The following is a 26,231-nucleotide window of genomic DNA, read 5'->3' on the forward strand; positions in this document are numbered from 1 at the left end:
ACTTCTCTAATATCATTTTTCAAGTAATTCCAGTCATACACTATTATTTGGTTGGCATTTCATGCCCTTAGACAACTAGAAATGGTCAATAACTATTGACCTGTCAGGATCACCTACAATGCAGTTGCCAAGGAGATAAACTTTGCTGAAAGTTACAGTGTGGAGATAAATTGCACATTATATGGGAAACAAGAAGGATTCTCTTACAATTTGGAATGAATTCAGAAGAATGTAGATTCCCATCTTCCTGAGGTGTGAAGCAGATAGCATAACAGTAACCCAAGCAAAGTATACAAGATTTAGTTTTCTTCTAATAAGGATAAAAAAAGCAAATTCCATTTTGTATTGTTTTAGAAATTTAGAAAAAAAAATTCATTTTGTAAAATTGAAATAGAGTGCTTAATGTTAGGAACAAAGAATGAGAGATTGTATTTAATCTGCATTAACAGATGTACTGCATGGAATTGTACAGTAATTCTTGCTGTGCTTAATCCCTTTGTGGGCATGTATGACTGTCATCCATTGAGATGGATGATACCTCTTGCAGCTCAACTCATCTTTGTATTGTCTTATGTTTTTTGTCTGCATTATGATTAGTTACCGTGTGCTGATTATTCTCACATCCTGTTGTCTGTCATACTAACAGGAAGACAAAAAAAAATCACCTAACAGGAAGAGATATCACAAATGGAAGACAAGCTGTTTTGTTTCATCAAGAAATTGCAGTAACTGTAAAGATTTGCCAGGTGTGGTAAAACACCTAATGAGACATTCTCTGTAGCCTGAATGGCTACGGAGTTCTTCTAAAAGAGTAATTTTGTCGCATCAATTTTAAGTATCAAGAGAAGTGACAGACAAGCCTATTCAGAAGGGTTCCTCGTGTGGGTCTGTTTGTGGTTTCCTTCTACCTACCAAGAGCTTGTCTGCAGTTTTTTTGAATACTCAATAAGATTTGAAAGGAAATAATTCAACGGCTAAAGGGAAAGCTGCTCCGAAAAATACCAGGTTTTATTTAATCTCTCTCGCACTTTGGTCTTATTTCTGAAACTTCACCCAGTACACATGAGGTAAGTTCTCCTTTATCCTTAATACTTTTGTAAGTCAAGATAAAGTATTTACATGACACTACATGAAATTGATATTAGTATAATCTCAGTGGTTACAGGATAGGAATTATTTTGTACGTTGAAATGTGAAATTCTTTCAGTCTAGAAAGGTGACTTGGTTTAAGGAGCAAACTTTGTGGGATGGCTGGTGAAGTGGGTCAACTATAGCTGGTGGAATGGGTTAACATATGATGCTTTCATCTCTGAGATGGGGTAGGTTTGAAATCAACCTCTTTGATCTGCTAGCAATGAGATTTCCATGAGAAATGAGTTTCTATCATGAAAACAGTACCTAAAGGATTTAAGCTCAGATGTCCTGACCTCTTATGGGTTGTGATTAATGGGGAATCTAATTGAGATGTTTAAAAATTTGAAAGAAATAGATAGGAACTGCTTCTTTTGGTGGGCAATCCAGAAAAAAAATTTAATTAGAGCTGGGCCATTTAGAGGTGTGTTAGAAAGCATTTCTTCACACAAAGAATTGTGGAATTCTGTAACACTGCCAAAATTTGTCCCTGTAACTTGTTCTCTGTAGTCCCAGCAATATGTTCTAAGGGAAGTGGTCTCAATAAAATCAAACTTTCAGTTGGCAAGTATCAAGTACAACTTAGCACCAACTAAAATAAAAAAATAGGAGCAGATATAACTGACACCAGGATAGAGACTGATATTTCTCGGAAATGGGTCCCAATGATTTAAAATATAGAGCAAGCAGGAAATTATATCACAGCTGTCAAAATTAGGACATTTCTATACTGTAGAGAATGAGGGAGTTACAAAGTCTTGGAGAGAGTCTGATAGAGACACATGTGGATATTCCATGCTGCTACCAGACAACTGTGATGATTCACATTGGGTGCATAGCATTGGAATACAGTTCTAGGGTGGTAACTTGCACAATGTTGGAGCAGGAATGGCCATTAGCCCCTTTTGCATGATTTATCATTTAATCTAATGCTGATCTGTGACCTAACTCCATATATGCCCTTGTTTGCTCCATATTCAATAGTACCTTTGGTTTAATGTTTCCAGTTGATTGAGCATCAATGACCATTTATAAAGAGAGTTTTGGATTTCCTTAGCCTTTATATGTAGAAGTATTTCCTATTTTCAGTTTTGAGAGGCCTAGCTCTAACTTCCAGACCATATCCTCAGTGTAACACACTCCATCCAGCAGAAATAGTTTCTAACTATCAGTCCTCTGCAGTCCCCTTAAAATCTTGAAAATTTTGACAAATTATCCCTAACTTTCTGAATTTCAAGGAATACGACAATGTTTATGCAATCTCTGCTCATCAGTTAATCGTTGAAATTCAGGCATCATTCTTTTGCCAGAGTAGGATAAGGCAAAAAAGATACCGAGGATAAGGTACTGCAGAATGCCTAGAAAAGTGTAAAAGGTGCAGTGATGAAACTGAAAAGGAAATTAGGAAAGCTAAGAGGAGGCATGAAAGATATTCGCAAGTAAAATCAACAAAAACCTACAGATGGTTTATAAGTATGAAAAGAACAAAGGGAAGAGTGAAGCCAATTAGATATTGAAAAGGTAACTTGTGTGTGGAGGCAGGTGAGATGGGCATGTTTTAGCAAACTTTATAACCATTTTGAATCTGTTTTCACAACAGAAGGGGTTGATATGAACAGATACCATATTAAAGAGGATGTGTGTGAGAGATTGAATGGCATCAACATAGTGAAAGAGGAGATATTTGGCTTCTTTGAAAGTGGAAAAATCAATACGCTTGAATAAAATGTATCCCAAATTGCTAGGATCGAGGGAAGAAATTTTCCAATGCTCTCTGGTGGCAGACATGGCGTTGAAGGAGTGAAAGACTGCTAGCATTGAGCTGTAGTTTAGTAAAGAAGGAAGTAATACACCAGGTAATGGCAGGGCAGTCAATCTAACCTCTATGTGGGCAAGGTTTTGAAAAAAAAATATATAGGCCAATATAAATCAGCTTAAAAGGCACAAATTAGTCAAGGGCTGTTGGCATGGAATTTTTTTAAGCACAGATTATGTCTGATTAACTTATTCCAGAAAATGGTCATGTCATTGATGGGGTGGGAGAAAGCTGTAGACTGCAAGAAGATATCAATGGAATGGTTAGGTAGGAAGAAAAGTTACAAATTGAATTCAATCCAGAGAGGAATAATGTACATACTTGGTGGGGAAACAAACAACATAAGGGAATTCACAATGATGGTGAGATATTGAAATGGAGAAAGAAACAGAAGGACTTTCTAGTGCCTGTTCACAGGTCCTTAAAAGTAGAAGTGCGTGGCGATAAGGTCGTTAAAAGATATATAGGATACTGTCATATTCTATATATTTGACTAAAATAGATGTACAGATTAATTACCTAAACTGTACAGGGCACAATTTCAAAATTTGTTGATGGCACAAAACCTGGAAGCATTGTGAACTATATGAAATAGAGTGATATATTTTAGAAGACATGGACAGACTTGTAGAATAGGTAGCTAAGTAACAACATTTTAATATGGAGAATGTGTGGCATGTTTCTCTACAACAATATAAAACATCAGTTAGAATGCAGCTAAATTACTGTTTATAGTTCTGATCACTGCATTGCAGGAAGAATATGATCTCATTGGAGAAGTTACAGATGAAATATATGAAATTGTGACCAGGAATACACGATTTTAGCTCTGAGGAAAGATTGGATGGTTTGAGATGAAAACAAAAAGTGCTGGACATCACAGCAGGTCAGGCAGCATCCATGGAGAAAAAGCAAGCTAACGTTTTGAATTGCGATGACTCTTCATCAGCGCTGACGTGAAGTGTGGAGGGGGCAGCATGTATGTAGTAGTTGTGGGGGGGGGGGCAGATTTAGAGTGCTGGGGAAGAAAGGATGTTGATAGTTCAGATGAAGTGACCAGAACGTGAGAATGTTTGAGGATAATTTGAGATTATTTTTCTTGGAACAGAAGAGACTGAGGACACACTTAATTGGAGATGTATACAATAATGAGGAATTTTGATAGTGAATAATAGAATAGTCACAGCACAAATGGAAGGCTAACAGCTTGTCATTTTTCTGTCATTCTCTGTGACAGCAACAAAACAACTCTCACTCCTCTACCTTCCTCTATCCATTGTCTGCAAATTCTTTATCTTCAGATAATGCTCCAATTCTCTTTTGAAAGTCGCAATTTAACCTGCTGCTGTCGCATTCTCAGGTAGTGCATATTAGTTCCAAATCACTGGATAAAAACTTTTTCCTCATGTTGCCACTGCCTTTTTTAACAATCACCTTAAATTAATGTGCTCTGGAGCACAATGCTTCTGTAGATGGGAACAATTTCTCTCTATCTACTCTTTACAGGCACCTCTATCAAATCTCCTCTCAGTTTACTTTTCGCCAAAGCTCCTCTAGTCTAAAGTTGCTCATCCCTGGAACTATTCTTGTGAATTTTTTTCTGTATCTTCTCTAGTACCTTCACAACCTTTCCAAACTGTGGTGCCCAAATTGGGACAATACTCCAACTGAGGCTGAAACAGTTTTTAATAAAGGTTCATCATGACTTCTATAATTTGAATACTGTATTTATAAAAGCCAGGATCCCCTATACTTTATTATCCACTTTCTTAAACTACCCTGCCGCCTTCAGTGATTTATGTACACATAGCCCCAGGTCCCTCTAATTCTGCATTGTCTTTGAAATTGTACTTTGAATCTGTCTCTGCATGCTCTTCCTCTCAGAATGAATCACTTCATGCTGCATTTAAATTCATCCATCACTTGTTGGCCAATTCCAGAAACTTGTCTGTCCTTCAAAAGTTCCAAATTTTAATTTTAACAGTTTATAATATTTTCAATTTTTGTATTATTTGCAAATTTTGAAATTGTGCCCTGTGTGCCAAGATCCAACCCATCCATGCCAACCAGATATCCCAACCCAATCTAATTCCACCTGCCAGCATCCGGCCCATGTCCCTCCAAACCCTTCCTATTCATATACCCATCCAAATGCCTCTAAAATGTTGCAATTGTATCAGCCTCCACCACATCCTCTGGCCGCTCATTCCATACATGTACTACCCTCTGCGTGAAAAAGTTGCCCCTTAGGTCTCTTTTATATCTTTCCCCTCTCGCCCTCTATGCCCTATGCCCTCTAGTTTTGGACTCCCCGACCCCAGGGAAAAGACTTTGTCTATTTATCCTATCCATACCCCTCATAATTTTGAAAGCCTCTATATGGTCACCCCTCAGCCTCCGACGCTCCAGGGAAAACAGACCCAGCCTGTTCAGCCTTTCCCCGTAGCTCAGATCCTCCAAACCTGGCAACATCCTTGTAAATCTTTTCTGAACCCTTTCAAGTTTCACAACATCTTTCCGGTAGGAAAGAGACCAGAATTGCATGCAATATTCCAACAGTGGCCTAACCAATGTCCTTTATAGCCGCAACATGACGTCCCAACTCCTGTACTCAATACTCTGACCAATAAAGGAAAGCATAACAAACGCCTTCTTCACTGTCCTGTCTACTTGCGACTCTACTTTCAAGGAGCTATGAGCTGTACATCTCTATTACTCTATGACTCTATTTGGTCCATTTTATATTTATCAGCAAGAGTGGGGTCCTAATGCTGACTCCTGGGGAACTCCACCAACCTTTCTAAAGTTCTCTTATTTACACTTTATTAAATGCCATTTGGAGGTCCAGATAAATTATGTCAACTGCATTACTTTTATCAACCCTTTCTCTGTGCTAACTTTCCATTTTTAATTCATTTTTGTCCATCGATTCCTAATTTTATCCATGGCTGTTTCGAAAAGCTTTTTCACTACTGTGATTAAACTAATTGATCTTTAGTTGCTGGGCTCATCCTTACATATTTGTTCAAAAAAAAGTCAAATCTTTCCAATTCTTCAGTCCACTGACAACATTCGTGCATCTAAGGTGGATTTTATTCAAATTTATATAATCACAGGATGTGGGCAATGCTGGCTAGGCCAACCTTTATTGCCGATCATAATTTCCCAGACAGCAGTTAAGAGTCAAGCACATTGCTGTGGGTCTGAAGTCACACAGAGGACAGATTGGGTAAGGACAGCAGTTTCCTTCCGTAAAGGACATCAGTGAACCACGTCCTGACAATCAACAATGATTTCAGGTTATCGTTCAACTCTTACTTACAGATTTGTTATTGAATTTGTTGTTGAACAATGTTAAATATTTTTGAAATTTCAACATCAGCCAAGGCAGGATTCAAACTTCGGTTTCCAGAACATTGTTTGGGTCTTTGGATTAATAAGAGTCAAAAGGGTGGCACTGGAAAAGCATAGCAGGTCAGGCAGCATCCGAGGAGCAGGAGAGGCGATGTTTGGGCATAAACCCTTGGATTAATAGTCTAGCAATAATGCCACCCGGCCATTGCCTCACAGATCGGAAGACTAAAGCCTTTTCCACTCTAACTTTCCTAGGATCATTGTTTTATCCTGCCCTGGTGACTCATCAAGCTTAATTATAGCTAGCTGATCTAAAAACCTTCTCTCTACCAATTTTAGCCCATGCAGTGTCTCAACCACCTATTTGGGGAACATCTTCCTTGATAAACCCAGTACCATTTAGTATCTCACCATGTCCGCTGTCTCTAAATCAACTTTTATGGTCCTAATTGGCCTCACTCGTTTTGCCACTATTTTACCATTTATATTCTGATGGAGGACTTTTGGATTCACTTTTCTGTTTTCTGCCAGTATCTTCTTTGCCTGTTTTATTTGTTTTCTCACTTCCCACCTGAATCTTCTACATTCAGCCTGGTTTCTTATTTGTATTATCTCCTTGATATCTGTCCTAAGCATTCTTTATCTGCTTCACCTTACTCTCTGGTCATATTTTTTGTAGAATCTCCTGAATTATTTAAAATTGACATGCTTGTGGGAGTCACTCCACCATTTCTGACAAATGCCATTTTGGCAACAAACTATATATCACATGGTTGGAAACCCATAACCAGCTGGACTGTTATAAATCACTGCTGTATTCAACAGGATCATATTTTAGCTCCTCCAATGGCCTTGATTACATTGTGAGTGTCAAAAAATGATGGAATAGTCAGGAACACTCCTGAAAGTCATATAAGGTCAGTGTTGTGGGCCAGACCAGATCCCGTCAAAACATTTCAAGAAGGTAGTCTGGACCCTAACTTTACTAGTCGTTTAAGTAGGTGCATATTGGATATTCTAGGAGAGATGCAGCTGGTCAAACCATTTAGTTTTAAATAAATCAGAATTTATTTACAAGATTATCGAATGAAACACAAACAAAAGAGAACAGAATACCGAATAACCTAACCAATCCGAAAACCCAAGAGATTATCCTAACTTAATGATGCTGTTTCAAAGGAGAAAGTGAGGTCTGCAGATGCTGGAGATCAGAGATGGAAATGTGTTGCTGGAAAAGCGCAGCAGGTCAGGCAGCATCTAGGGAACAGGAGAATCGACGTTTCGGGCATCAGCCCGAAAAGATTCCTGAAGAAGGGCTAATGCCCGAAACGTCGATTCTCCTGTTCCCTAGATGCTGCCTGACCTGCTGCGCTTTTCCAGCAACACATTCCGATGCTGTTTCAAATACTTGCAACAATCTCCATAAACATCCCTTGGCACAAAAGGTAAAATCAAACAGAGAGTCTTACAGGAGACAGAGAGATGGCAGCATGGAACAGCCTCTTCCATGTAGCTGTTTCTTGGACCAGCAGCCTTAAACTGAACTCACTGCTTTCAGTGAACAACCAGACTGCCAAAATCCAAATCAAATCAGAGAAAAGCTGAGCTGAGAGAACTGGCCACTCCACTTCCATTGTACAAGTGTTTCTTTTAAAGTTGAAAGCCCTTTTCCGAAGGCAGTATTTGTTAGCTATGATCAAGTTGGCCCTAAAACCCATCTAAGCCAGACTTTTGGGAATTGCTACTTTTATAACCTCTCTGAAAGAAAAAGCCAAGAACAGCATAGCCTTGTTAAAGGAGCAGCATTGTCACGTCAGTTTAAATATAGTTTGATCCAAGGCTTTTAAAACCCCCAGCCCTTTAAACATGAATAAAAAACAGACTGTAGCTGTCCATAGAATTAAAAAAATCATCTGTTGGACAGCTTTGATTAATGTGAAATCTGATATAGGTTAGAAAAATATTCCTGTAGTTTCAGTTGAGTTCTTTGTTCACTTTTCCTGAGAGTCATTACTTAAACTAATGATATTACAAATGTTTGGTTGAGTTTTACAAGCTACAAGACTCCCTATTCAGGGGAGTCAGCAATATCGTGCTTTGATTAATGGTTTAAAGAGGCTATTAAATGATGAGATATCTTTGGAATTGTTACTGAATAGAATTACATTCATTTTTATAACAGATTGAACACTTGAAAGGATTTAAAATCTTTGAATAGGTTCAAATTGAAGTTTTTCAGGATCACACTTGTATGAGTGAGAACTTTAATAGATTGTTAAATGTTTAGTTTTATTTTTGTCTCTACATGACTTGGGATGTACCAATGCTGGATATTAGTTGGGTGGATATGGGATGGTATAAGGATAGGAAGGACTTGCTTTCCTTAGCTGAGAAGTCAATAACCAGATGATATAGACAATTAATTGATGAAAGGATTAGAAATGAGTTGAAGAGAATTTTTTCAACCTGAGGATTCAACAAGGGCCCTGGAATTCACCACTTGAAAAGGTGGTAGACCCGTAACCACTGCATTAAAAAAAACTTAGATACTTCTCAAATGAATATCTATGTGCAGGAATACAAACCAACAGCTGAAAAGTGCAATGAGGTTTGTCAGCTATTTTTCTAGTGTAGTTGTGATGGACTGAGTAAATGGTGGACTGTGTGCTGAAAACCTTATGTTTCTAAATAACATTAGTTAACAACCTCTTATAAATAACTTCGTCAAATGTATTCATATAAGTTATTTTCATTGACATTCCCTTATCTATTAATTTTGTTAACTTTTCAAATAATTCAATCAAATCTGTCAAGCATATTACCCTTTACAAATTTTTGCTGATTTTCTCTGATCAGCTGAAAATGTTCAATTATTTAGCCACCCTAAAATATTTTAGCCATTCCAGAAACCACTAGTAGCAGCTGTTAAGTCAACCAGTAAAGCTCATGATTCTCTTTGTTGTTCCCCCACTTTTCTTAATCAGTGTAAAAGTATGGTTTCGGAATGAAGAGAACTTCGGAAAATTAAAATTAGAGCATCTGCAAAGTTTTTACCTTTTACCTTATTTAGAGCATCTGCAAAATCCTCTAAAATTGTGCAGTAGAAACCATCTGTTGTTGGGAATTTATAAGTATTGAATTTCATTTAAAGTATCATTGTTATGGAAGCCTCATTGCTCCTAATCACCCTCATTTGGTTGTCAAAAGAAAATGGCATTTATTTTTGAATCCCTCTTAAGTTTACTTTCATACTCATTTGTAACTCTTTATTATCCTTTGTATCCTTATCAATTGTCAGAATCAGCACTTGTTTTTATTTTTATATGTTTTTAGTTTTACATTCTCTTTTACCTCTTTATTATTGTTTGCTGTCATTTTTGGTAAGTAGATCTCTTGCCCTGGGCTTTAAAATGCTTCTGAATCACACAAGATTATTTTTGAACACCTTTCACTCATCTTCTATCATTTTAACTATTAACGGATTTGCCTACTTTACTGTGGGCAGTGCCTGTCATTCTGTTCAAGTTCACCTTACTGAAATTTAGATTCTTAGCAGCTATGTAGCATTTTTTCCCTTTCAAACATCACATTGAAGTCAGTCATGTTAAGATCACCATTAAGTGAATATTTATGCATCATTCAACTTTTACCTCATTCTTGTTCATTTTTCATTCCTAATTCTAATGTGAATTCTTTGCACATTTAGAACATTTTCCTTCAGATAATGACACAATCAAGAAATGGACTACCTTTCTGATATTTGCTAGTCTCTTTATCCCAAGCTATATGGAGGTTAAGACTTCCCATTAAAATCATGCTGCTTTTGCTGCCTGCTTGTCTAGTTTCTTCAGTGCTATAATCCACCACTTCATAACTACTACCAGGGGATGCATTTGCAATTTCCATTATAATCTTAAATCTTTTTAATTTCTTAATTTTACCATAAAATTTCTACTTTCTGCTTATTTATTGTTACATCTGTTCTTCTCATTGAAATGATTTCAACCTTAAGGCTATTTGTCTCCATATACCAATTACCCCATCTTTCCCATAGACCTTCCAACCAATAGATCGTATAGCCTCTAAGGTGAATAGACATCTGCAGTTAAGCCAATTTGCCCCTTAAAGCCTATGTGTTTGTGAATAAGATACTCATTTGGGCCACATACCCAAAGCTGACTTTTTGTTCAAATGTTTTACACACATTTTTTACTTCTGTTGTTGATTTTCTGTGCTTTCCCCAAACTCCAGCATATAGGTGGCATTACGAGGAACGGATGGCTGCAGACAGAAATCTCTTATACTTCCTTTCCCTGTGTGGGGATATACCTGGGACAGCTGCCTGTCAATAGACAGATATGGTTGTCAGGATGTGGGTTAGGTAGAGGGAGAATTGGATCAGGAAGTCTTGTGACCATTTATTTCCTATAGGTTCTCTAAATCACGTTTTAATATCTGTGTATCGGGCTCTTCTGCAGTATTTCCTACATTTCAATAGTAACTGCACTTCAAAAATACATAGAGAAATTCATAATGCAGAAACATCCTGAGGTTGTAAGAGGTGATATAGAAATGAACATTTTCTTGTTGCAGAAGAAAAGTGTAAAGGAAGCTTTTTTCTGTTTCTGATTTGAGCTGCAGTTGCCATGTGAGTGTTTCATTTTGTATTTAACCTGTATTTTAGCTGCCCTGGGAGCATTTGATTGGCAGTGCAAAGGAGATTCCTTTCCATTTTTAACCTGCTCTGCATTTGCAATGACAGTGTTTGATCAGATATTATAGAGAGATGAAGAAGAATTTTATAAATGGAAAGAAATGGATAATGTTTTTATTCTGTTTTAATATTTTAAAAAAGAACTGTTGCAGAAATGAACAGTTAGTGGCTGATCTTAGAGTAGACATCCTGCTCAGACTATAGCTGCAAGAAGCTATGTAAGTTTGCATGTTACTGCACACAGTGTGGTTTGATGGTTTCTCAGCCCACAGCTTTCAATATGTGAGTTATAACCTAGGTCAGTGGATACTTTCCTGATAATTAAGATTAACTGCATGACTCCAAGCTTCCTCAGTATTTTAATCCAATCCTTTTGAATGTGTTAACACATTCCTAAAGGGACGTGAATCCAGTCAACAATTCCAAAATTAATCTGAATGAATCTGGTGTTTAAACGTATTCATTATAAGATCGTTGTACATTGCCCCATCAAATGTTTACAGGGCAGTCAAAAAAAGAGTTAGATGGAGAATAAAACTTCCTCAGTACTATTCCATCAAACAAATGAATTTCTCCTAAATATTTCTTTGACATAGATTTGTTGCTTCCGAATATTTTACTGTATGTTGTACATCACTGTCATGGGAAGTACAGCATAGGTTAAATACAGAATAATATTTAACCTCTTTAGTGATTTATCGTATATTCCTAATGCAAGTAGAACACGAGTTAGATACAGAATAAAACCTATCGTAACGTGAAAACGTTTATTTCTCTAGCATCTTTCACAACCTCAGCATGCCTCAGCCAATTTCACGTTTTTCACTAGTAGTCACTGCTGCAATGTGGTGAATTCTGCCGAGAAACCTGACACACACATTTGAGCATGTTTTTGGGAATGTATATTTATAGACAATGTCAAACACTGAAAGAAATTGAACAAACACCACACTTTCTGGATTGAAAAGGGTATTTACAATGTGGTTTATTGGAAAATTAGGTCAACAGTTTAATGTGTTCTGTGATTTGCCAGCTGTATAGGAATTCAAATGACTGGCGAAAAAGACATGCAAAGCTTTTAGGGATATGAGGGATGGAATTTATAGCCTTAAATTGCTAGCAAACCTGGCTTAGCAAAACACAATGGGAGTCCCTGTCCTGATGGTTACTTCACAACCTTTCCAGGTCTTGAATAATGTTGTCACATACCTAGAGGGTTAGTAAGGAAAGAAACCTCAAGAAATTAATTTGGATAAATGCGAGGTAATGCATTTTGGTCAAACAAACAAGGGCAAAACTTATACAATTAAAAGTAGGCCTATGGATAGTGTTGTAGAACGGAGACTTAGAGGTTCAGGTACATAATTCTTTGAAGTTTGCATCACATATAGGCAGGGTAATTATAAAGACATTTAGCATACTTGCCTTCATTGCTCAGATGTTTGAGTACAGAAATTGGGATGTTATGTTGAGGCCTTACAGGACGCTGGTGAGACCCCTTCTGGAGTACTATGTTCTGGTCGCCCAGTTATAAGAAGGATGTTATTAAGCTGGAGAGGGTTCAGAAGAGACTTATCTGGAGGGTTTGAGTTACAAGGAGAGGTTGGATATGCTGGGACTTTTTTCACTGATTGAGGGGTGACCTTATAGAGGTTTATAAAATCACGTGTGGTATAGATAAGGTGAATGGCCTTTTTCCTAGGGTGGGGGATTTTAAAGCTGGGGGCATATTTTTAAGTCAAAAGGAGAAAGATTTTCAAAAGACATGGAGGGTAATTTTTTTTACACAGAGAGTGCTTCGAGTCTGGAATGAATTTCCTGAGGAAGTGGTGGATGTGGGTACATTTACTTGCTTGGCATAAGCATGGCATTCCAACCAGAACTCTATCAACAAACATATCGAGTTAGACCCCGTCTACCACCCTCTGAGAAAAAGAACAGGCAATGACATCACCACAGGAAATGACATCACCAACCCAAAGAAACCCAAACATTAAATAGAAGCAGGAATCATGTACAGTGCTTTGACTGGAGGCCCACTGAAAATGTTACCTGGTAGGGTGATGAAATGTCTGGAAATGAACCTTCCAGCTCAGCGAGCAAACCTACATCCAGAACCTCAACCTGAGCTACAAATCTTCTCAAAATTCAAAAGGTTGTTATCAAATAATATTTGATAATGAACCATATATTTGGATTGTTGACCAAAAGTTTAGTAAAAGAGATCAGTCTTCAAGAGTGTCTTAATTGAGGAGAAGGGGGCTGGGAAGATTAGGGAGGGAGTTTCAGGACTCCAAATATTTATTGTCTTTCCTTAATTGTCTTTGAGAAGGTTTGGTGAGCCACCTTCTTGAACCACTGAAGTCTAGATAGTGAAGGTGCTATTAAGGAGGATCCAGGATTTTGTACCAAAGATACAAAAGACAATCAACATAGTTTTGTGATAGCATGGCTTTGTGATGGGAACGTTGTGTTTTAGTACCTTTAATATTTTGAGGAAATAATGTGGAGGATTGATGAATGTGACAGATTGAATTTTGTTACATGGATTTTAGTAAGGCATTTGACAAGGTCCTACATGGCAGATTGTTAAAAAATATTAAAACCACAGGATATAGAGGTATGTGGACAGTTGGATCCAAAATTGGTTCAGTGACAGGAAACAAAGGTCGATGGTTATTTTTGTGTATGGAAAACAGTGGTGTTTCACAGGAGTCATTTTTGGGTCCCTTGCTTTTTATTAATATTAATGATTTGACTTAAATGTAAGAGGCATGATTAGGAAATTTACTGATAACACAGATATTGGTCACATAGCGAAGAGGATGGCTGTTGACTGCAGGAAGGTATTCAATCCAGAGAAGTGCAAAGTTATGCATTTTGGGAAGGACAAAGTGAGGACTGCAGAAGCTGGAGGTCAGAGTCGAAAAGTGTGGCACTGGAAGATCACAGCAGGTCAGGCAGCATCTAAGGAGCGGGAGAATCAACGTTTCAGGCTAAAAGCCCTTCATCAGAAATGTGTACATTCAGGCAGCATTCGAGGACCATCCTGCTCCTTGGATGCTGCCTGACCTGCTGTGCTTTTCCAGTGCCACACTTTTTGACTATGCATTTTGGGAAGGCAAGTAAAGCAAGAGAATACAAAATAAACAGGAGGATATTGAGAGGGATAGAGGAATGCATGTCTGCAAGTCCCTGAAGTTGGTAGGATGGATAAATAAGGTAGTAAATGAGGTATTGGGATGCTTCCCTTCATTGAGAAAGGTATTGAATAGTAAAGCAGAGGTGTAATGCTGGAAATATACAAAAGACTTGTTAGACCACAGCTGGAATTTTATGTGCAGTTCTGGTCACCACATTCCAGAAAGGATATAATTGGTCTTCAGAACATATGGAGGAGATTTACAGAAGTATTGCCAAGGCTTGAAAATTACAAATATGAGGAAAGATTGGATAGGCTAGGGTGTTTTCCTTAGAACAGAGGAGGCTGAGGGGTGACTTAGTTGAGGTGTACAAAATAATGAGAGCTTTCAGAGATTGGCCAACAAAGACTTGTTTCCCTAGTGAGAGGGTAATTACCAGGGGGCACAAATTTAAAGTGATTGTAAAAGGATTAGAGGGAACATGAGGAAAACATTTTTACCCATAAGGTAGAGGTTGTCTGGAATTCACTGCCCAGTTTGATGGTACAAACTCTAAGCTCATTCAAGAGGAACTTGGGTGGTTAGCACTGCTGCTTCAAGATGCTACGGATCTGGGTTCAATTCCAGCCTTGGGTGTCTGTGTGGAGTCTGCACATTCTTTGCATGTCTGTGTGGGTTCCTACCAGGTTGCCCAGTTTTCTCCCAGAATCCAAAGATGTGCAGGTTAGATTAGATTACATTACAGTGTGGAAACAGGCCCTTCAGCCCAACAAGTCCACACCGACCCGCCGAAGCGCAACCCACCCATACCCCTACCCCTACATTTACCCCTTACCTAACACTACAGGCAATTTAGTATGGCCAATTTACCTGACCTGCACATCTTTGGACTGTGGGAGGAAACCGGAGCACCCGGAGGAAACCCACGCAGACACAGGGAGAACGTGCAAACTCCACACAGTGGAGCCTGAGGTGAGAATTGAACCCGGGTCTCTGGCGCTGTGAGGCAGCAGTGCTAACCACTGTGCCACGTGCCGCCCACGGTTGTGTGGGTTGGGTGGATTCGTCATATTAAATGCAGGGTTACAAGTGGTGAGCATGGGTGGGATATTCTTCAAAGGGTAAGTGCAGACTTGATCATCCAAATGGCCTCTTTCTTCATTGGAGGGATTCTATGATTCTATGGACTGACACCTGAAGTGTTAAAATTTGCAAGTCTCTAAACCAGTTAGCTGGTCAGTGGGGGGATTGATAACAGGTGACTGGTCTATTCAGCTGGTGCAGATACGAAGTGCTGACTAGACTGTTTCTGTGATGTAACTTTTCTCTGGTTCTGGCAGCCATATATGTACTGGACAGCCCTAGACCTTCACGGGAGCAAGATTATTTTTTCTTATACGTTTGTTTCAGATCTTCAATTCATTGTCTTGCTCAACTTACCAACAGTGTAACTGTAATTTTGTGAGGGAGAGAAATAACATACGAACATAGAAAATAGGCCATTCAGCCCTTTGAGCCTGCTTCGCCATTTGATATGATCATTCAATTCAGTGCCTTGTTTCTGCCCTCTCTGTGCAGGCTTTGGGCCCTTTAAAGCTGGGAACTATATTGAACGTCTTCTTGAAAACAAAACACTAAAACTGTACACTTTAAAAAGTGTAAATCTAACCTAGAAGAAACTTGAGTAAACTTTACAAAATATATGTGTGCCATACCTCTGAACATTGAATGAAATATTAATTTGTCTTTCAGCAGGATGGAGAAAGGGTGATCTGAGAGACAGCTGTGGATGGTGTTGTGCAGACTGCAATTTCAAATCAGTCCCAGATGTTATCTTTTAGAGCTGGTGTCAGAAAACAAGCAGAAGTGAAGGATCATCATTGTCCTGATTGGAACTGGCAACCCAAAGATTGACAAATGATGTCTCTGGGCTTTGGAAAAAGCCCCTTGCACCCTTCAACACTGTAGCTGCTGTGTGAGATAATGGAAGGTAGGTCTGGTCTATGAGATCTGGCATATGATATTTGGACAGTTAATCAGCAATATTGATCCATACCATCAACATAACATTTCAAGATGTCCTTCCTGAGATACGTCAATGAACATGATCATGCCTGATTATAAAAAAATTAACTTGAAATTGAAATAGACACTTTGTCAAATCAAATGCCATTATACATATTCTCTGAGTTTAAATATACTGAATGCAATGGAACTGAATTTTCGGACACAATATGGCATAATGACTGACTGATCCAATTATAGCCAATGTATTAGAGTCCTGAAGAAGGAGTTTCAGGAGTGTTTATATCAAGCTTACAGCAATAATCACCAGAAAGTAATAGATCAATGGTAGGGCGAGTTTTCTTTTTATTTGTCGTGGGGTGTGAGTGTATTGTTCATCCCTAATTGTCCTTGACAAGACGTTGGATCACCTTATTGAACAGCTGAAGTTCCATGTAATATCGGTACACAACACAGAGTACTATTAGAGAGGGAATTCCAGGTTTCTGACACAATGACAATGAAGGAATGACAATTGAGATCAGAGTTAGGATGATTTGGAGGGGAACATGCCCCTGCTGCCTTGCAGATCTTACAAGTCACAAATTGGCACTGTCAAAAAGAGCCTTGGTGAATTGCTGCAATGCAATGCATTTTATATATGGTACACATTCCTGCCACTGTGCACTGGTGGTGAAGCACCCACGGTGCTGCTAGGGTAAGCATTACAGTTTTCTGAACCAGTATCATTGCAAAGCAATATATTTCCAACCAGGCCAATGTGTGATACAATATCTAGTTATGTTTCTTATCAATGTTAAGCAACAGAATGTTCATGGTAGTGCAATCAGTGATGGTAGTGCCATTGAATGTCAAAGGCTGATGGCTGCTGGAGGAAATCATACCTTGGCAATATTACTTGATGCTTTCAGTCCAAGCCTGAATGTTTTCCAGTTCTTTCTGTCATTGCAGGTATAGCTCCTCCTTACCTGAGTAATTGAAAATGGAATCGAACATTGTATGATCATTAATTGTCATTAATGAGGAAGTTGAAAGTGGTTGATCTTCACGCAGCTATCTCCCTTTGTGCTAGATATGGGCCGAACCAATGAAGTTTTTTTCCCTAATTTCTATTGATTTCAATTATGATAGGTCATCTTGATGCTACAGTCAGTCAAAAATTAACTTGGCATTACTAGCATCTCTGTAATTTAGCTGTCTTGTTCATGTTTGCACCAAGGCAGTAATGAGGTCAGAAGGAAAGTCACCCAGGCAGAACACAAATTGAGCATTGCTGAATAGGCTGTCTCTGTAAGTGTGCTGCTTGGGCAGCATTGTTAATGATAACTTGCATTATTTTGAGAACAAGAATGTACTGATGGAATGGCAATTGGCTGGATTTTACTTGCATAGATCGGACGTACCTGGACAATTTTCCACAGTGTTGAATAAATGCTAGGGTTGGCAAGGGGACAGTTAGTTCTCAAGCAAGTCTTCAGTACTGCAGCTTTTGACAGAGAACATACCTTATACTGTGTATAACGCCTTCAGTTGTTTCTTGATATCACTTAGATTGAATTAAACTGGTATCTATAATAGTTGGGACCACAGGAAGACGTCAATGTGGATCATCCACTTGACACTTTCTTTAAGGTGGTTGCACTCAGAGTTTGGGTTTTCATTTCCATCATGTCTTGTGTGCATTGTAGGTATTTGGATCAACAGATATCGGAAGCAACTGGTAAAATCCATCAGCGGACCCTTTCTGGAGACTATAATCCGTTATATGAAGAGACAGGATTTGATCAGTGCTGAAGAAGTGAATCAGATTCAGGAACTGAGTACCCTGTCAGACAAAGTAAAGACAGTCATTGATGTTCTAGCTGGTAAAGGGAACACAGCCTCAGAATCACTGCAGACCTTTATAGAAACCACTAACTCGCAGCTGTATCTTTCCATTACCATTTATGGTAAGGTGTTTTATTTGTTCTGAATTGCCTCTATGTTCTCTGTTCTGTTATCCTCTGGTGTCTTTAGATGATGGAGCTGCAAGAGCTAATCTTAGGCTCCTGCCAGCTCATGAAATGTCATTAGGGCCTAGGAGGACCTTTTTTGAGGTCTGTAATCACCCCACAGCAATACTGAAAGTCAGCAAAAGGGGACATGAAACTCCCAGAGAATAGGGAGTTGAGTAGGGGAGGAGACTGAAAATGGGGAGGAGGCAGAGGGAACAAGGAAAGGAGTAGTGGAATTATGAAGGAAGTTCTCCAGCAGACCCACCTCTGCATCTTTCTGAACATTGATGGAAGCACCATTCATGCAATCAGGTTTTTTCTAAATTAAAGGTGTTGCAATATAATTTAATAATGTTAATTTTTTTATTGCTGAAGATTGATTCATTGCAAAAATAACCATTTCTCAAGAACAAGGAGCTATATGGGTGTCTTGACTGAACATTCGTGTCAGATAAATCAATGTAGATAGTATTTTCTCAAATATGGCAATCAATTTCCTGCAGTGATACAAGGAACCCATTTTATTGGAAATCAGTGGAGCAATCTCTGATTTGAGGGGGCGGACATGGTGACTTAGTGGGAAGCACTGCTGCCTCACAGCATCAGACACCCTGGTTTGATTCCAGTCTCGGGTGACTATCTGTGTGGAGTTTGCACATTCTCCCAATGTCTGTTTGGGTTTCCTCTGGGTGCTCCGGTTTCCTCCCACAATCTAAAGATGTGCAGGTTAGGTGAATTGGCCATGCTAAATTGTCTATAGTGTTCAGTGTTGTGTAGGTTAGGTGCATTAGTCAGGGGTAAAGTAGAGTGATAGAATACGGGAATGGGTCTGGGTGGGTTACTGTTTGGAGTGTCCGTGTGGACTTGTTGGGCCAAATAGCCTGTTTACACACTGTAGGGATTCTATGATTTTGAACTTGAGGCTGGCTTTCAATGTATAATGATGAATTTGCAACAATGCACTTTCAGCAGTTGGGTATTTTATTGTTGGTGTAATTGAATTTCAATTATCTGCTGGCATTTTATACTGCTCCCGATGCTGAACTATAAAATGCATCCACATTTCAGTCTAAGTGGGATCGCCAGGCATAGTGGAAAATTAGCATAACCGCAAAGAACATAACAAGAGCACAATTTGATGTATTTTGGATGTCAGTTTCTCCTCACTATCCCATTTTCCTTCCTACCTCTTCATCTTCATACCTTTTTTTTCCCTTCTTCTCTCCTTCCTATCCACCTGTTCCTCCTCATCTCTTCCCTAATTCTCCTACCTGCTGCCACTCTGGGTGTTATTTCGATGTGTTTACCCTCAAATAGATTAAAGAGCCAGGTCTGAGTGTTTTAATTTGTTCATTTGGTAAGGTCACCAACAAGAAGTAGTAGCTGATGTCAACGTGTCTTATGTAGGCTGGTTACTTGTATTGGTTAGCAATCATGTCCTCATTTTATTCTCTTCTTTTTTTGTTCAAAGAGCCAATGGTACAGAAACATATCGAGGTTCTACAGAGCAAATTTGGTAGTGGGAATGACATCAGTGCAATGTGTGAGAAGCCCTTCCTGGAAAGACTGACCAATCTCTTACTAATTGATGGGCTGACGGACATCCAACAGAAAGAACATGATGTGATGCAAACTGAGGCCACCAGAGGGATGAAGAACAGCCTGAGACATACCCCATTGGAAAGGCTCTTCCTCCCCCTTTCAAAGGTTAACATCCCGCCACGCATTTCAGTAACAGTTGGGGTGGCTGGAATTGGTAAAAGCACTTTGGTGAAACTATTGTTGTACAAATGGCTGAAGGGGGAGTTGTACAGAGATGTAACTTTCATATTGCCTTTCATGTTTCGAGAACTGAACTCCTTTGAAAGAATATCTGCCGAAAAGCTGCTCAAGTTGACCTTTCCCCACATTACTGAAACCAACCACATCCTGAATGGGACAGCAAAGGTGGTGCTTATCTTTGATGGTCTGGATGAGTTCAAGTATCCACTGGAATTTTCAAACTCCCAGATATGCACTGACCCAAAAAAAGACATCCAGATTGACAACTTAATCACCAACATAATACGAGGTACCATCTTTTCCCAGGCAACTGTATGGATCACTTCACGCCCAACAGCAGCAAGTCAAATTCCTGCTGGACTCGTGGACAGAATGACAGAACTCAGGGGCTTTGGGGAATTGGAGATTAAGGACTTCTTGGAAACACTCTTTGAAGAAAGAACAATGGCAATGCAGGTCTTTCTGTGTATAAAGGCCCATAAATCACTATACATAATGTGCTCTGTCCCATCCTTTTGTCTGATGATTGGGCTGTCCCTTGCATACTACCTCAGAATCAGTAATGATGGTGTTAAGACTGGAAATTTCCCAAGGACAATGACAGAAATCTATACGTATTTTTTCAAGATGATTCTCAATGGAGACTGGCAGGAAAAGGAACAGGATGCACTGAAGATTGAACAAACATTCAGTAATAACAAGAAATTAATAATTAACCTAAGTAAGCTGGCATTTTATGGGTTAATCAAACGCAAGTTTGTTTTCTATGAACAAGACATGAAGGCATATGGCATCGACCTCACCTCACTACAAGGGAGCTTGTGTACTGGGATCTTCAGCAAGGATGACTCCAATATCTGTACAGTTTACTACTTTACACACATAACCATACAGGAGTATCTAGCTGCCATTTATTATTATACAGCAGCCAAAAGGGCCATATTTGACCTCTTCACAGACAGTGCTATGTCTTGGCCCAAAATAGGGTTCCACAACCATTTTAAGAATGCAATCAGTAAGTCCCTCCAGTCAGAAGATGGTCATTTGGATGTATTTGTACGATTTCTTTCTGGGCTGCTCTCGCCAGAAGTGAATGGATTGCTGCAGGGCCTGCTCCTGACAAAGGATGAACAAAACAGCTATCGGGCATCAGTGATGCACCACCTGCAATGCTGCCTCAACACCGACTACATCATCTCCTCGCGAACAGTCAACATAATGCATTGTCTCCATGAGCTGCAGCACACTGAGATTGCTAAAGGGGTGGCAGATGCCCTACGAACAGGGAGTCTGGCTGGGAGGCTGACTCCCATAAACTGCTCAGCATTGGCCTATCTCCTGCAGGTGTCTGAGGAATGCATGGAAGAGACCAATCTTTCCAACTGCCTGAGCTATAATATCTTCAAGAGCTTGCTCCCCCGTCTACTATACTGCCATAATCTCAGGTGCCTGATTTATTTTTATTTGTTGAGTGGAGGTAGCCATCCCTGGCTAGTTGACCATTTACTTCTTATCCGTAATTGCCCAGGAGTAGGTGATAGCGAGCTCCTTGAACTGTTTCAGCTTTGGTGTGCAGGAGGGATGTTAGGAGCAGTAGGTGCACCCAGAATACTATTAGGAAGTGAGTTTTAAGATTTTATCCAGTGACGAGTGAAGGAACAGTAATATCGTTCTAAGTCAGGATGGTGTGTGGCATGGATGGGAAATGTTATGTTATGGTGCCATTACCCTTCAAGGTAGTAGTGTTTTGTTTGCTCTTTTCTGAATTTAAGTAGAAGATTCCAATGAAAATTTAGTGGGTTACTAGATCCAACAGCTGAGGTTTGCTACTTCAGAAAGGAGTCAAAATGTGTGGCGCTGGAAAAGCACAGCAGATCAGGCAGCATTCGAGGAGCAGGAGATTCGATGTTTCAGGCATAAGCCCTTCATCAAAGGGCTTATGCCCAAAGTGTCAACTCACCTGCTCCCCGGATGTGCTTTTCCAGTGCCACATCTTTTTGACTCTGATCTCCAGCATTTGCAGTCCTCACTTTTTCTCCTACTTCAGAAAGGAATTGAATTTTAGAACTTCACATCACCATTTATGTGGTCCCTGTTGCTTCATAGCTTGTAGTCATAGACTGATTAACTAGACACACACACAAGACAGACAATAGATAGTCTCACTCTAAAAATACTTCTGGAGGGATAAAGGGAGGTGGCAATAGGGCTGGAGGAACTTGCTGACAGAGGGTTGGGTGAGACCATGGAGAGATTAAAGGTTTACTATTTTGGGTGATGGGGTGTTAGCCTATTGATGCAGTGAATAATTGCACAAAATAAGAAGCAAATATGTGGAAATGCTGAAGGATGGGAAGATGTGTGATATTTCATTCTGAGGGTTTGGGTTAGAGGGACTAAGGTTTAGGCAGGTAGAAGTATGTAGTATTATGAAGGGCAGGAAGAGGATGTATGGATATGAACCTTCATTCTGGGTTGAACAGTACATCAAACTAATCCAGTATGGTTCATTCAAAATGGGAAGATGGACAGAGGCTTGGTATTAATAGCAAGGGAGCAGATTCAACAGGTTTAAAGCAATGTTCCATTCTTCCCTTAATTCCACTGAAAATTCAGTCATCACAACATTAACCAGAAAACATGACAGCACAGAGATGGTTATCAGTTGTTGGAAAAATGTAGCTGAGTGTCATCAACAAGTGCGCAATAACAGCCCACATGTCAAGGGCTCTTGTGGTGCAGTGGTCATGTCTCTTGTTCTGAGCCAGTAGACTCAGTTCAAATCCCACTGAGTCGTATATATTAACATTTCTGAAGAGACTGATTAGAAAATATCTAACTATCCCCATGTTACATGATGAGCTGAATCTCAAAGATAAATCCTTGGACATTAAAGACCAAGTGGGTGCTGCATTGTTGGTGTTAGACTGACAAGTGCTATATATTTTGTGTTTGACTTCAGGAGTAGTAAATTTTTGGAGGTGCTAAATTGATGGTGGTAGGTCAAAGAATTGTTGCGCATTGTGTATTCTATGGGGGAGGGGGATGCTGCATCATTAAAACTGTTGTACTGAGGAAGTACTGCATTGCTGGCGATTATTGTAGTGAGGAAATAAAGCAATGTTGGTGTTGCGCTGAGGGAATTTGTATTGTCTGAGGTGTTGCTCTGAAAGAATGATGGATTTTTGATCTTGGACTGAGGTTGAACTGAGGTTGAGGATTGAGTGCTGCATCGTTGGTATTAGAATTAAGAACTGCTGCATTGTTGATGTTAGACTGAGTGAATGACACATTGATAATATTGGAATGAAGAAGTGTTGCACTTTGGTTATAGATATGGGAGTATTATACTTATGTTGAGAGAGCACTATGTTACTGGAGATGTGTTACTGAAGGAGTGTGTGTTGTTCCAGCACTTGGTCTGGAGGAAGTATTACCTTATCAGTATTACATTGGGAGTTGGCTATATTCTTGATCTTTCTAAGGGAGTGATATATTGCAGGAAAAGTTAGACAATGGTGTGTTGCATTGCCAAAGTATTACTTTTTGGGTGTGATATCCTTGACATTCCTCAGGTGATTACCTTGATAGTTGCACTGACCAGGTGATGACTATGGGGTCATTTGATGGGGACATCATTAACCTGCAGTAGGAGAGTGCAGATAACCTGGTAATTATCTGCTTCATGCCATGGAAACCTACTTCTGCCTACCCTCAAAGAGGGGTGGGTATCATTTGTCTATTGTTAATTTCACAGCAAATGACAAGTAACAAACTTGGAACCAGAGGATAGTCATAATATCTGGTGACAGTGCTGAATTCAACATAAAACTTGTGTTCATTTATTTTCTAAAGGCTGGAAAACAACCAGTTCAACGACAATGTGATGGATCTATTGGGCAGCTTGTTGAGTGCAAAGGACTGCCAGATCAAAAAGATTAGGTATGCCTTTCTCTTAATTGCTTCCAAATGGATTTCTACACTAAAGAAGCTCTATACAAATGAAAACTCTTGTTCTCTTACACAATCTAATTCCAACTCAATACCATAGCCAACATAGAATCATAGAATTTTATAGTACAGAAGGAGGTCATTTGACCCATTGAGTCTGTACTAGCTCCAGAAAGAACTACCCAACTAGTCCCGTTCTCCAGGCATATCTTCATGGGTATCTAAATTATTCAATTTCAAATATATATCCAGTTCTGTTTTGAAACTTCCTATGGAATCCACCTCCGTCACTTTCCCAGATAGCCCTTTTCAAATCCTAAAAACTTTGAGTAAAGAATTTCTCCTCATCTCACTCCTATTTGTCTTGCTGACAATTTTGAAATTGTAACTCCTAGTTACTGACACACCAGATAGCGGAAACAGAATATCCTTCTTTATTCTGTTAAAATTGTTAATTAAGGTCACCTCTTAATCTTTTCTGTACCAGGGAGAATAAGCCCAATTTCTCTAATCTTCCTCTAATCCCTCATTTCTGCCAGGTGTCTGTCCATTTGGCCAACTTGTCAATGTTCCCCTGAAGTCACTCAGCATCATCTCACAATTCATTATTCTCTCTAGTTTAGTAGCATCTGCAAATTTAGAAATTTTGCCCTGAACACCCATCTCCAAATCATTTATATAAATCAGAAAAAGGAATAGACCCAACTCCGATCGGTGGGGATACCACTTTCAAGTCTTCTCTAATCTGAGATGTGCCAATTTATACCTACCTTGTGTTTCCTAACTTTTAGCCAACTTCCAATCCATGTTCCAAGGACCTATCAATCCCAAACATTTCTAGTTTGCTAACTAATCTGCCATAAGGTACTGTATCAAATGCCTTTTGAAAGTCTGAATATGCAATATCCACAGTACTTCCTTTATTCTTTCTTTGCCAGTGTCACCTCATCAAATATCTTATTCAAATTTATCAGACAAAAATATGTTGATTGTCTTGTTTTAACTTATTTTTATCTAAGTATATATTTATTTTATCCTGTAATATGGCCTCCATCAGTTTTCCTACTTATTGACATCAAGCTGACAGGTCTGTAGTTTCCTGGATTACCCTTTGCCCCTTTTTAAACAATGGTGTAACAATCCCCCAGTCTCCTGGGATGAACCCTTTGCTTAGAGAGGCCTAGAAAATTTCTGTCAACAACCTTGCAACTTGCTCCCTTACCTCTCTGAGCAATCTAGGATGCATCCCTGGTGACGTCTGTATCTGGAGTGAATCATAGAATAGAATCGTAGAAACCTTAGTGTGTGAGCAGGCCATTTGGTCCATTAAGTCCACACCGACCCTCTGAAGAGCATCCCACTCAGACCCACTCGATCCTGTCCCTGTGACCCCACATTTCCTATGGCTAACCCACCCAGCTTGCACATCCCTGGATACTGGGCAGTTTAACTTGGCCAATCCACCTAACCTGCATATCTTTGGACTCTGGGAGGAAGCCGGAGCATCCAACAGAAACTCACACAGACATGGGGAGAATGTGCAAACTCCACACAGACTGTCACCTGAGGATGGAATCATGCTGTTAACCTTTTTTAGCACCTCTTCTCTAACTATCACAGTACTGCTCAGTTGCTCAACACCCATATTTTTAATGTCACTGTCTTCTAATTTGGCAAAGACAAAAGCAAAATATTCATTTAGTACCTCTGCCTTATCCTTTGCTTCAGTAAGCAGCTTACCCTGCTTGTTCCTTATGGGTCCCCACTCTATGCTTCAGTAATCTTTCTCTATTAATATGTTTGAAGACGATTTTACTATTTGTTTTGGTGCAATCTGCTGTCCATTCCTCATGCTTCCTCTTGGTCTTCCTTATTACCGCCTTAGCCTCTTTCCTGCATTTGAGACACTCTTCCTGATTTCTACGGCTATTGTTCTGGTATGCATCATATGTCCCTATTAACTTACTTATTTTCTCATCAATATTCTTAGTCGTAAATGGTATTCCAGCTTTGAATATACCATATTTATTTCTTGTGGGTCTTGGTTGCACCTTATTCATCTTTCTTTTGAAATTCGTCCATTTTTCATTCACTGTTTTATCCAGCAAAATGTGATTCCAACAATTGTAAATTGCTCCAGTTCAACTATTACACCCCTAAAATCTGCCCTTTTCCAGTCTAGGATCTTAATCCTTGACTGATTTTCATCCTTCTTCATCTTAATATGTCACCTTTTATATTATGATTGCATTTTCCCAAATGCTCCCCCGCTCTGATGTTCTCCACATGGCCTGCCTCATTTCCTAGGACTAGATCTGTCA

The 26,231-nt window shown here is 39.3% G+C and overlaps 1 protein-coding gene across 3 annotated transcripts in view; it reads left to right on the forward strand.

The window, feature by feature from the left end:
• The first annotated feature begins 688 nt into the window (after positions 1-688).
• Positions 689-26,231, forward strand: part of nlrc3 (NLR family, CARD domain containing 3) — a 51,894-nt gene continuing 26,351 nt past the window's right edge. For 2 of the 3 annotated variants that reach the window (XM_043711532.1, XM_043711534.1), the window contains exons 1-5: positions 689-1,067; positions 15,911-16,148; positions 17,872-18,132; positions 19,649-21,404; positions 23,815-23,901. In XM_043711532.1, coding sequence (XP_043567467.1) covers positions 16,142-16,148; positions 17,872-18,132; positions 19,649-21,404; positions 23,815-23,901 — 2,111 coding nt within the window. In that variant the 5' untranslated portion in view covers positions 689-1,067; positions 15,911-16,141. The remainder of the gene's footprint in view (positions 1,068-15,910; positions 16,149-17,871; positions 18,133-19,648; positions 21,405-23,814; positions 23,902-26,231) is intronic. The other variant, XM_043711533.1, reaches the window with a different exon arrangement.

The sequence above is a fragment of the Chiloscyllium plagiosum genome, chromosome 21 (genome assembly GCF_004010195.1).
Source record: "Chiloscyllium plagiosum isolate BGI_BamShark_2017 chromosome 21, ASM401019v2, whole genome shotgun sequence".
Taxonomy (NCBI): Eukaryota; Metazoa; Chordata; class Chondrichthyes; order Orectolobiformes; family Hemiscylliidae; genus Chiloscyllium; species Chiloscyllium plagiosum.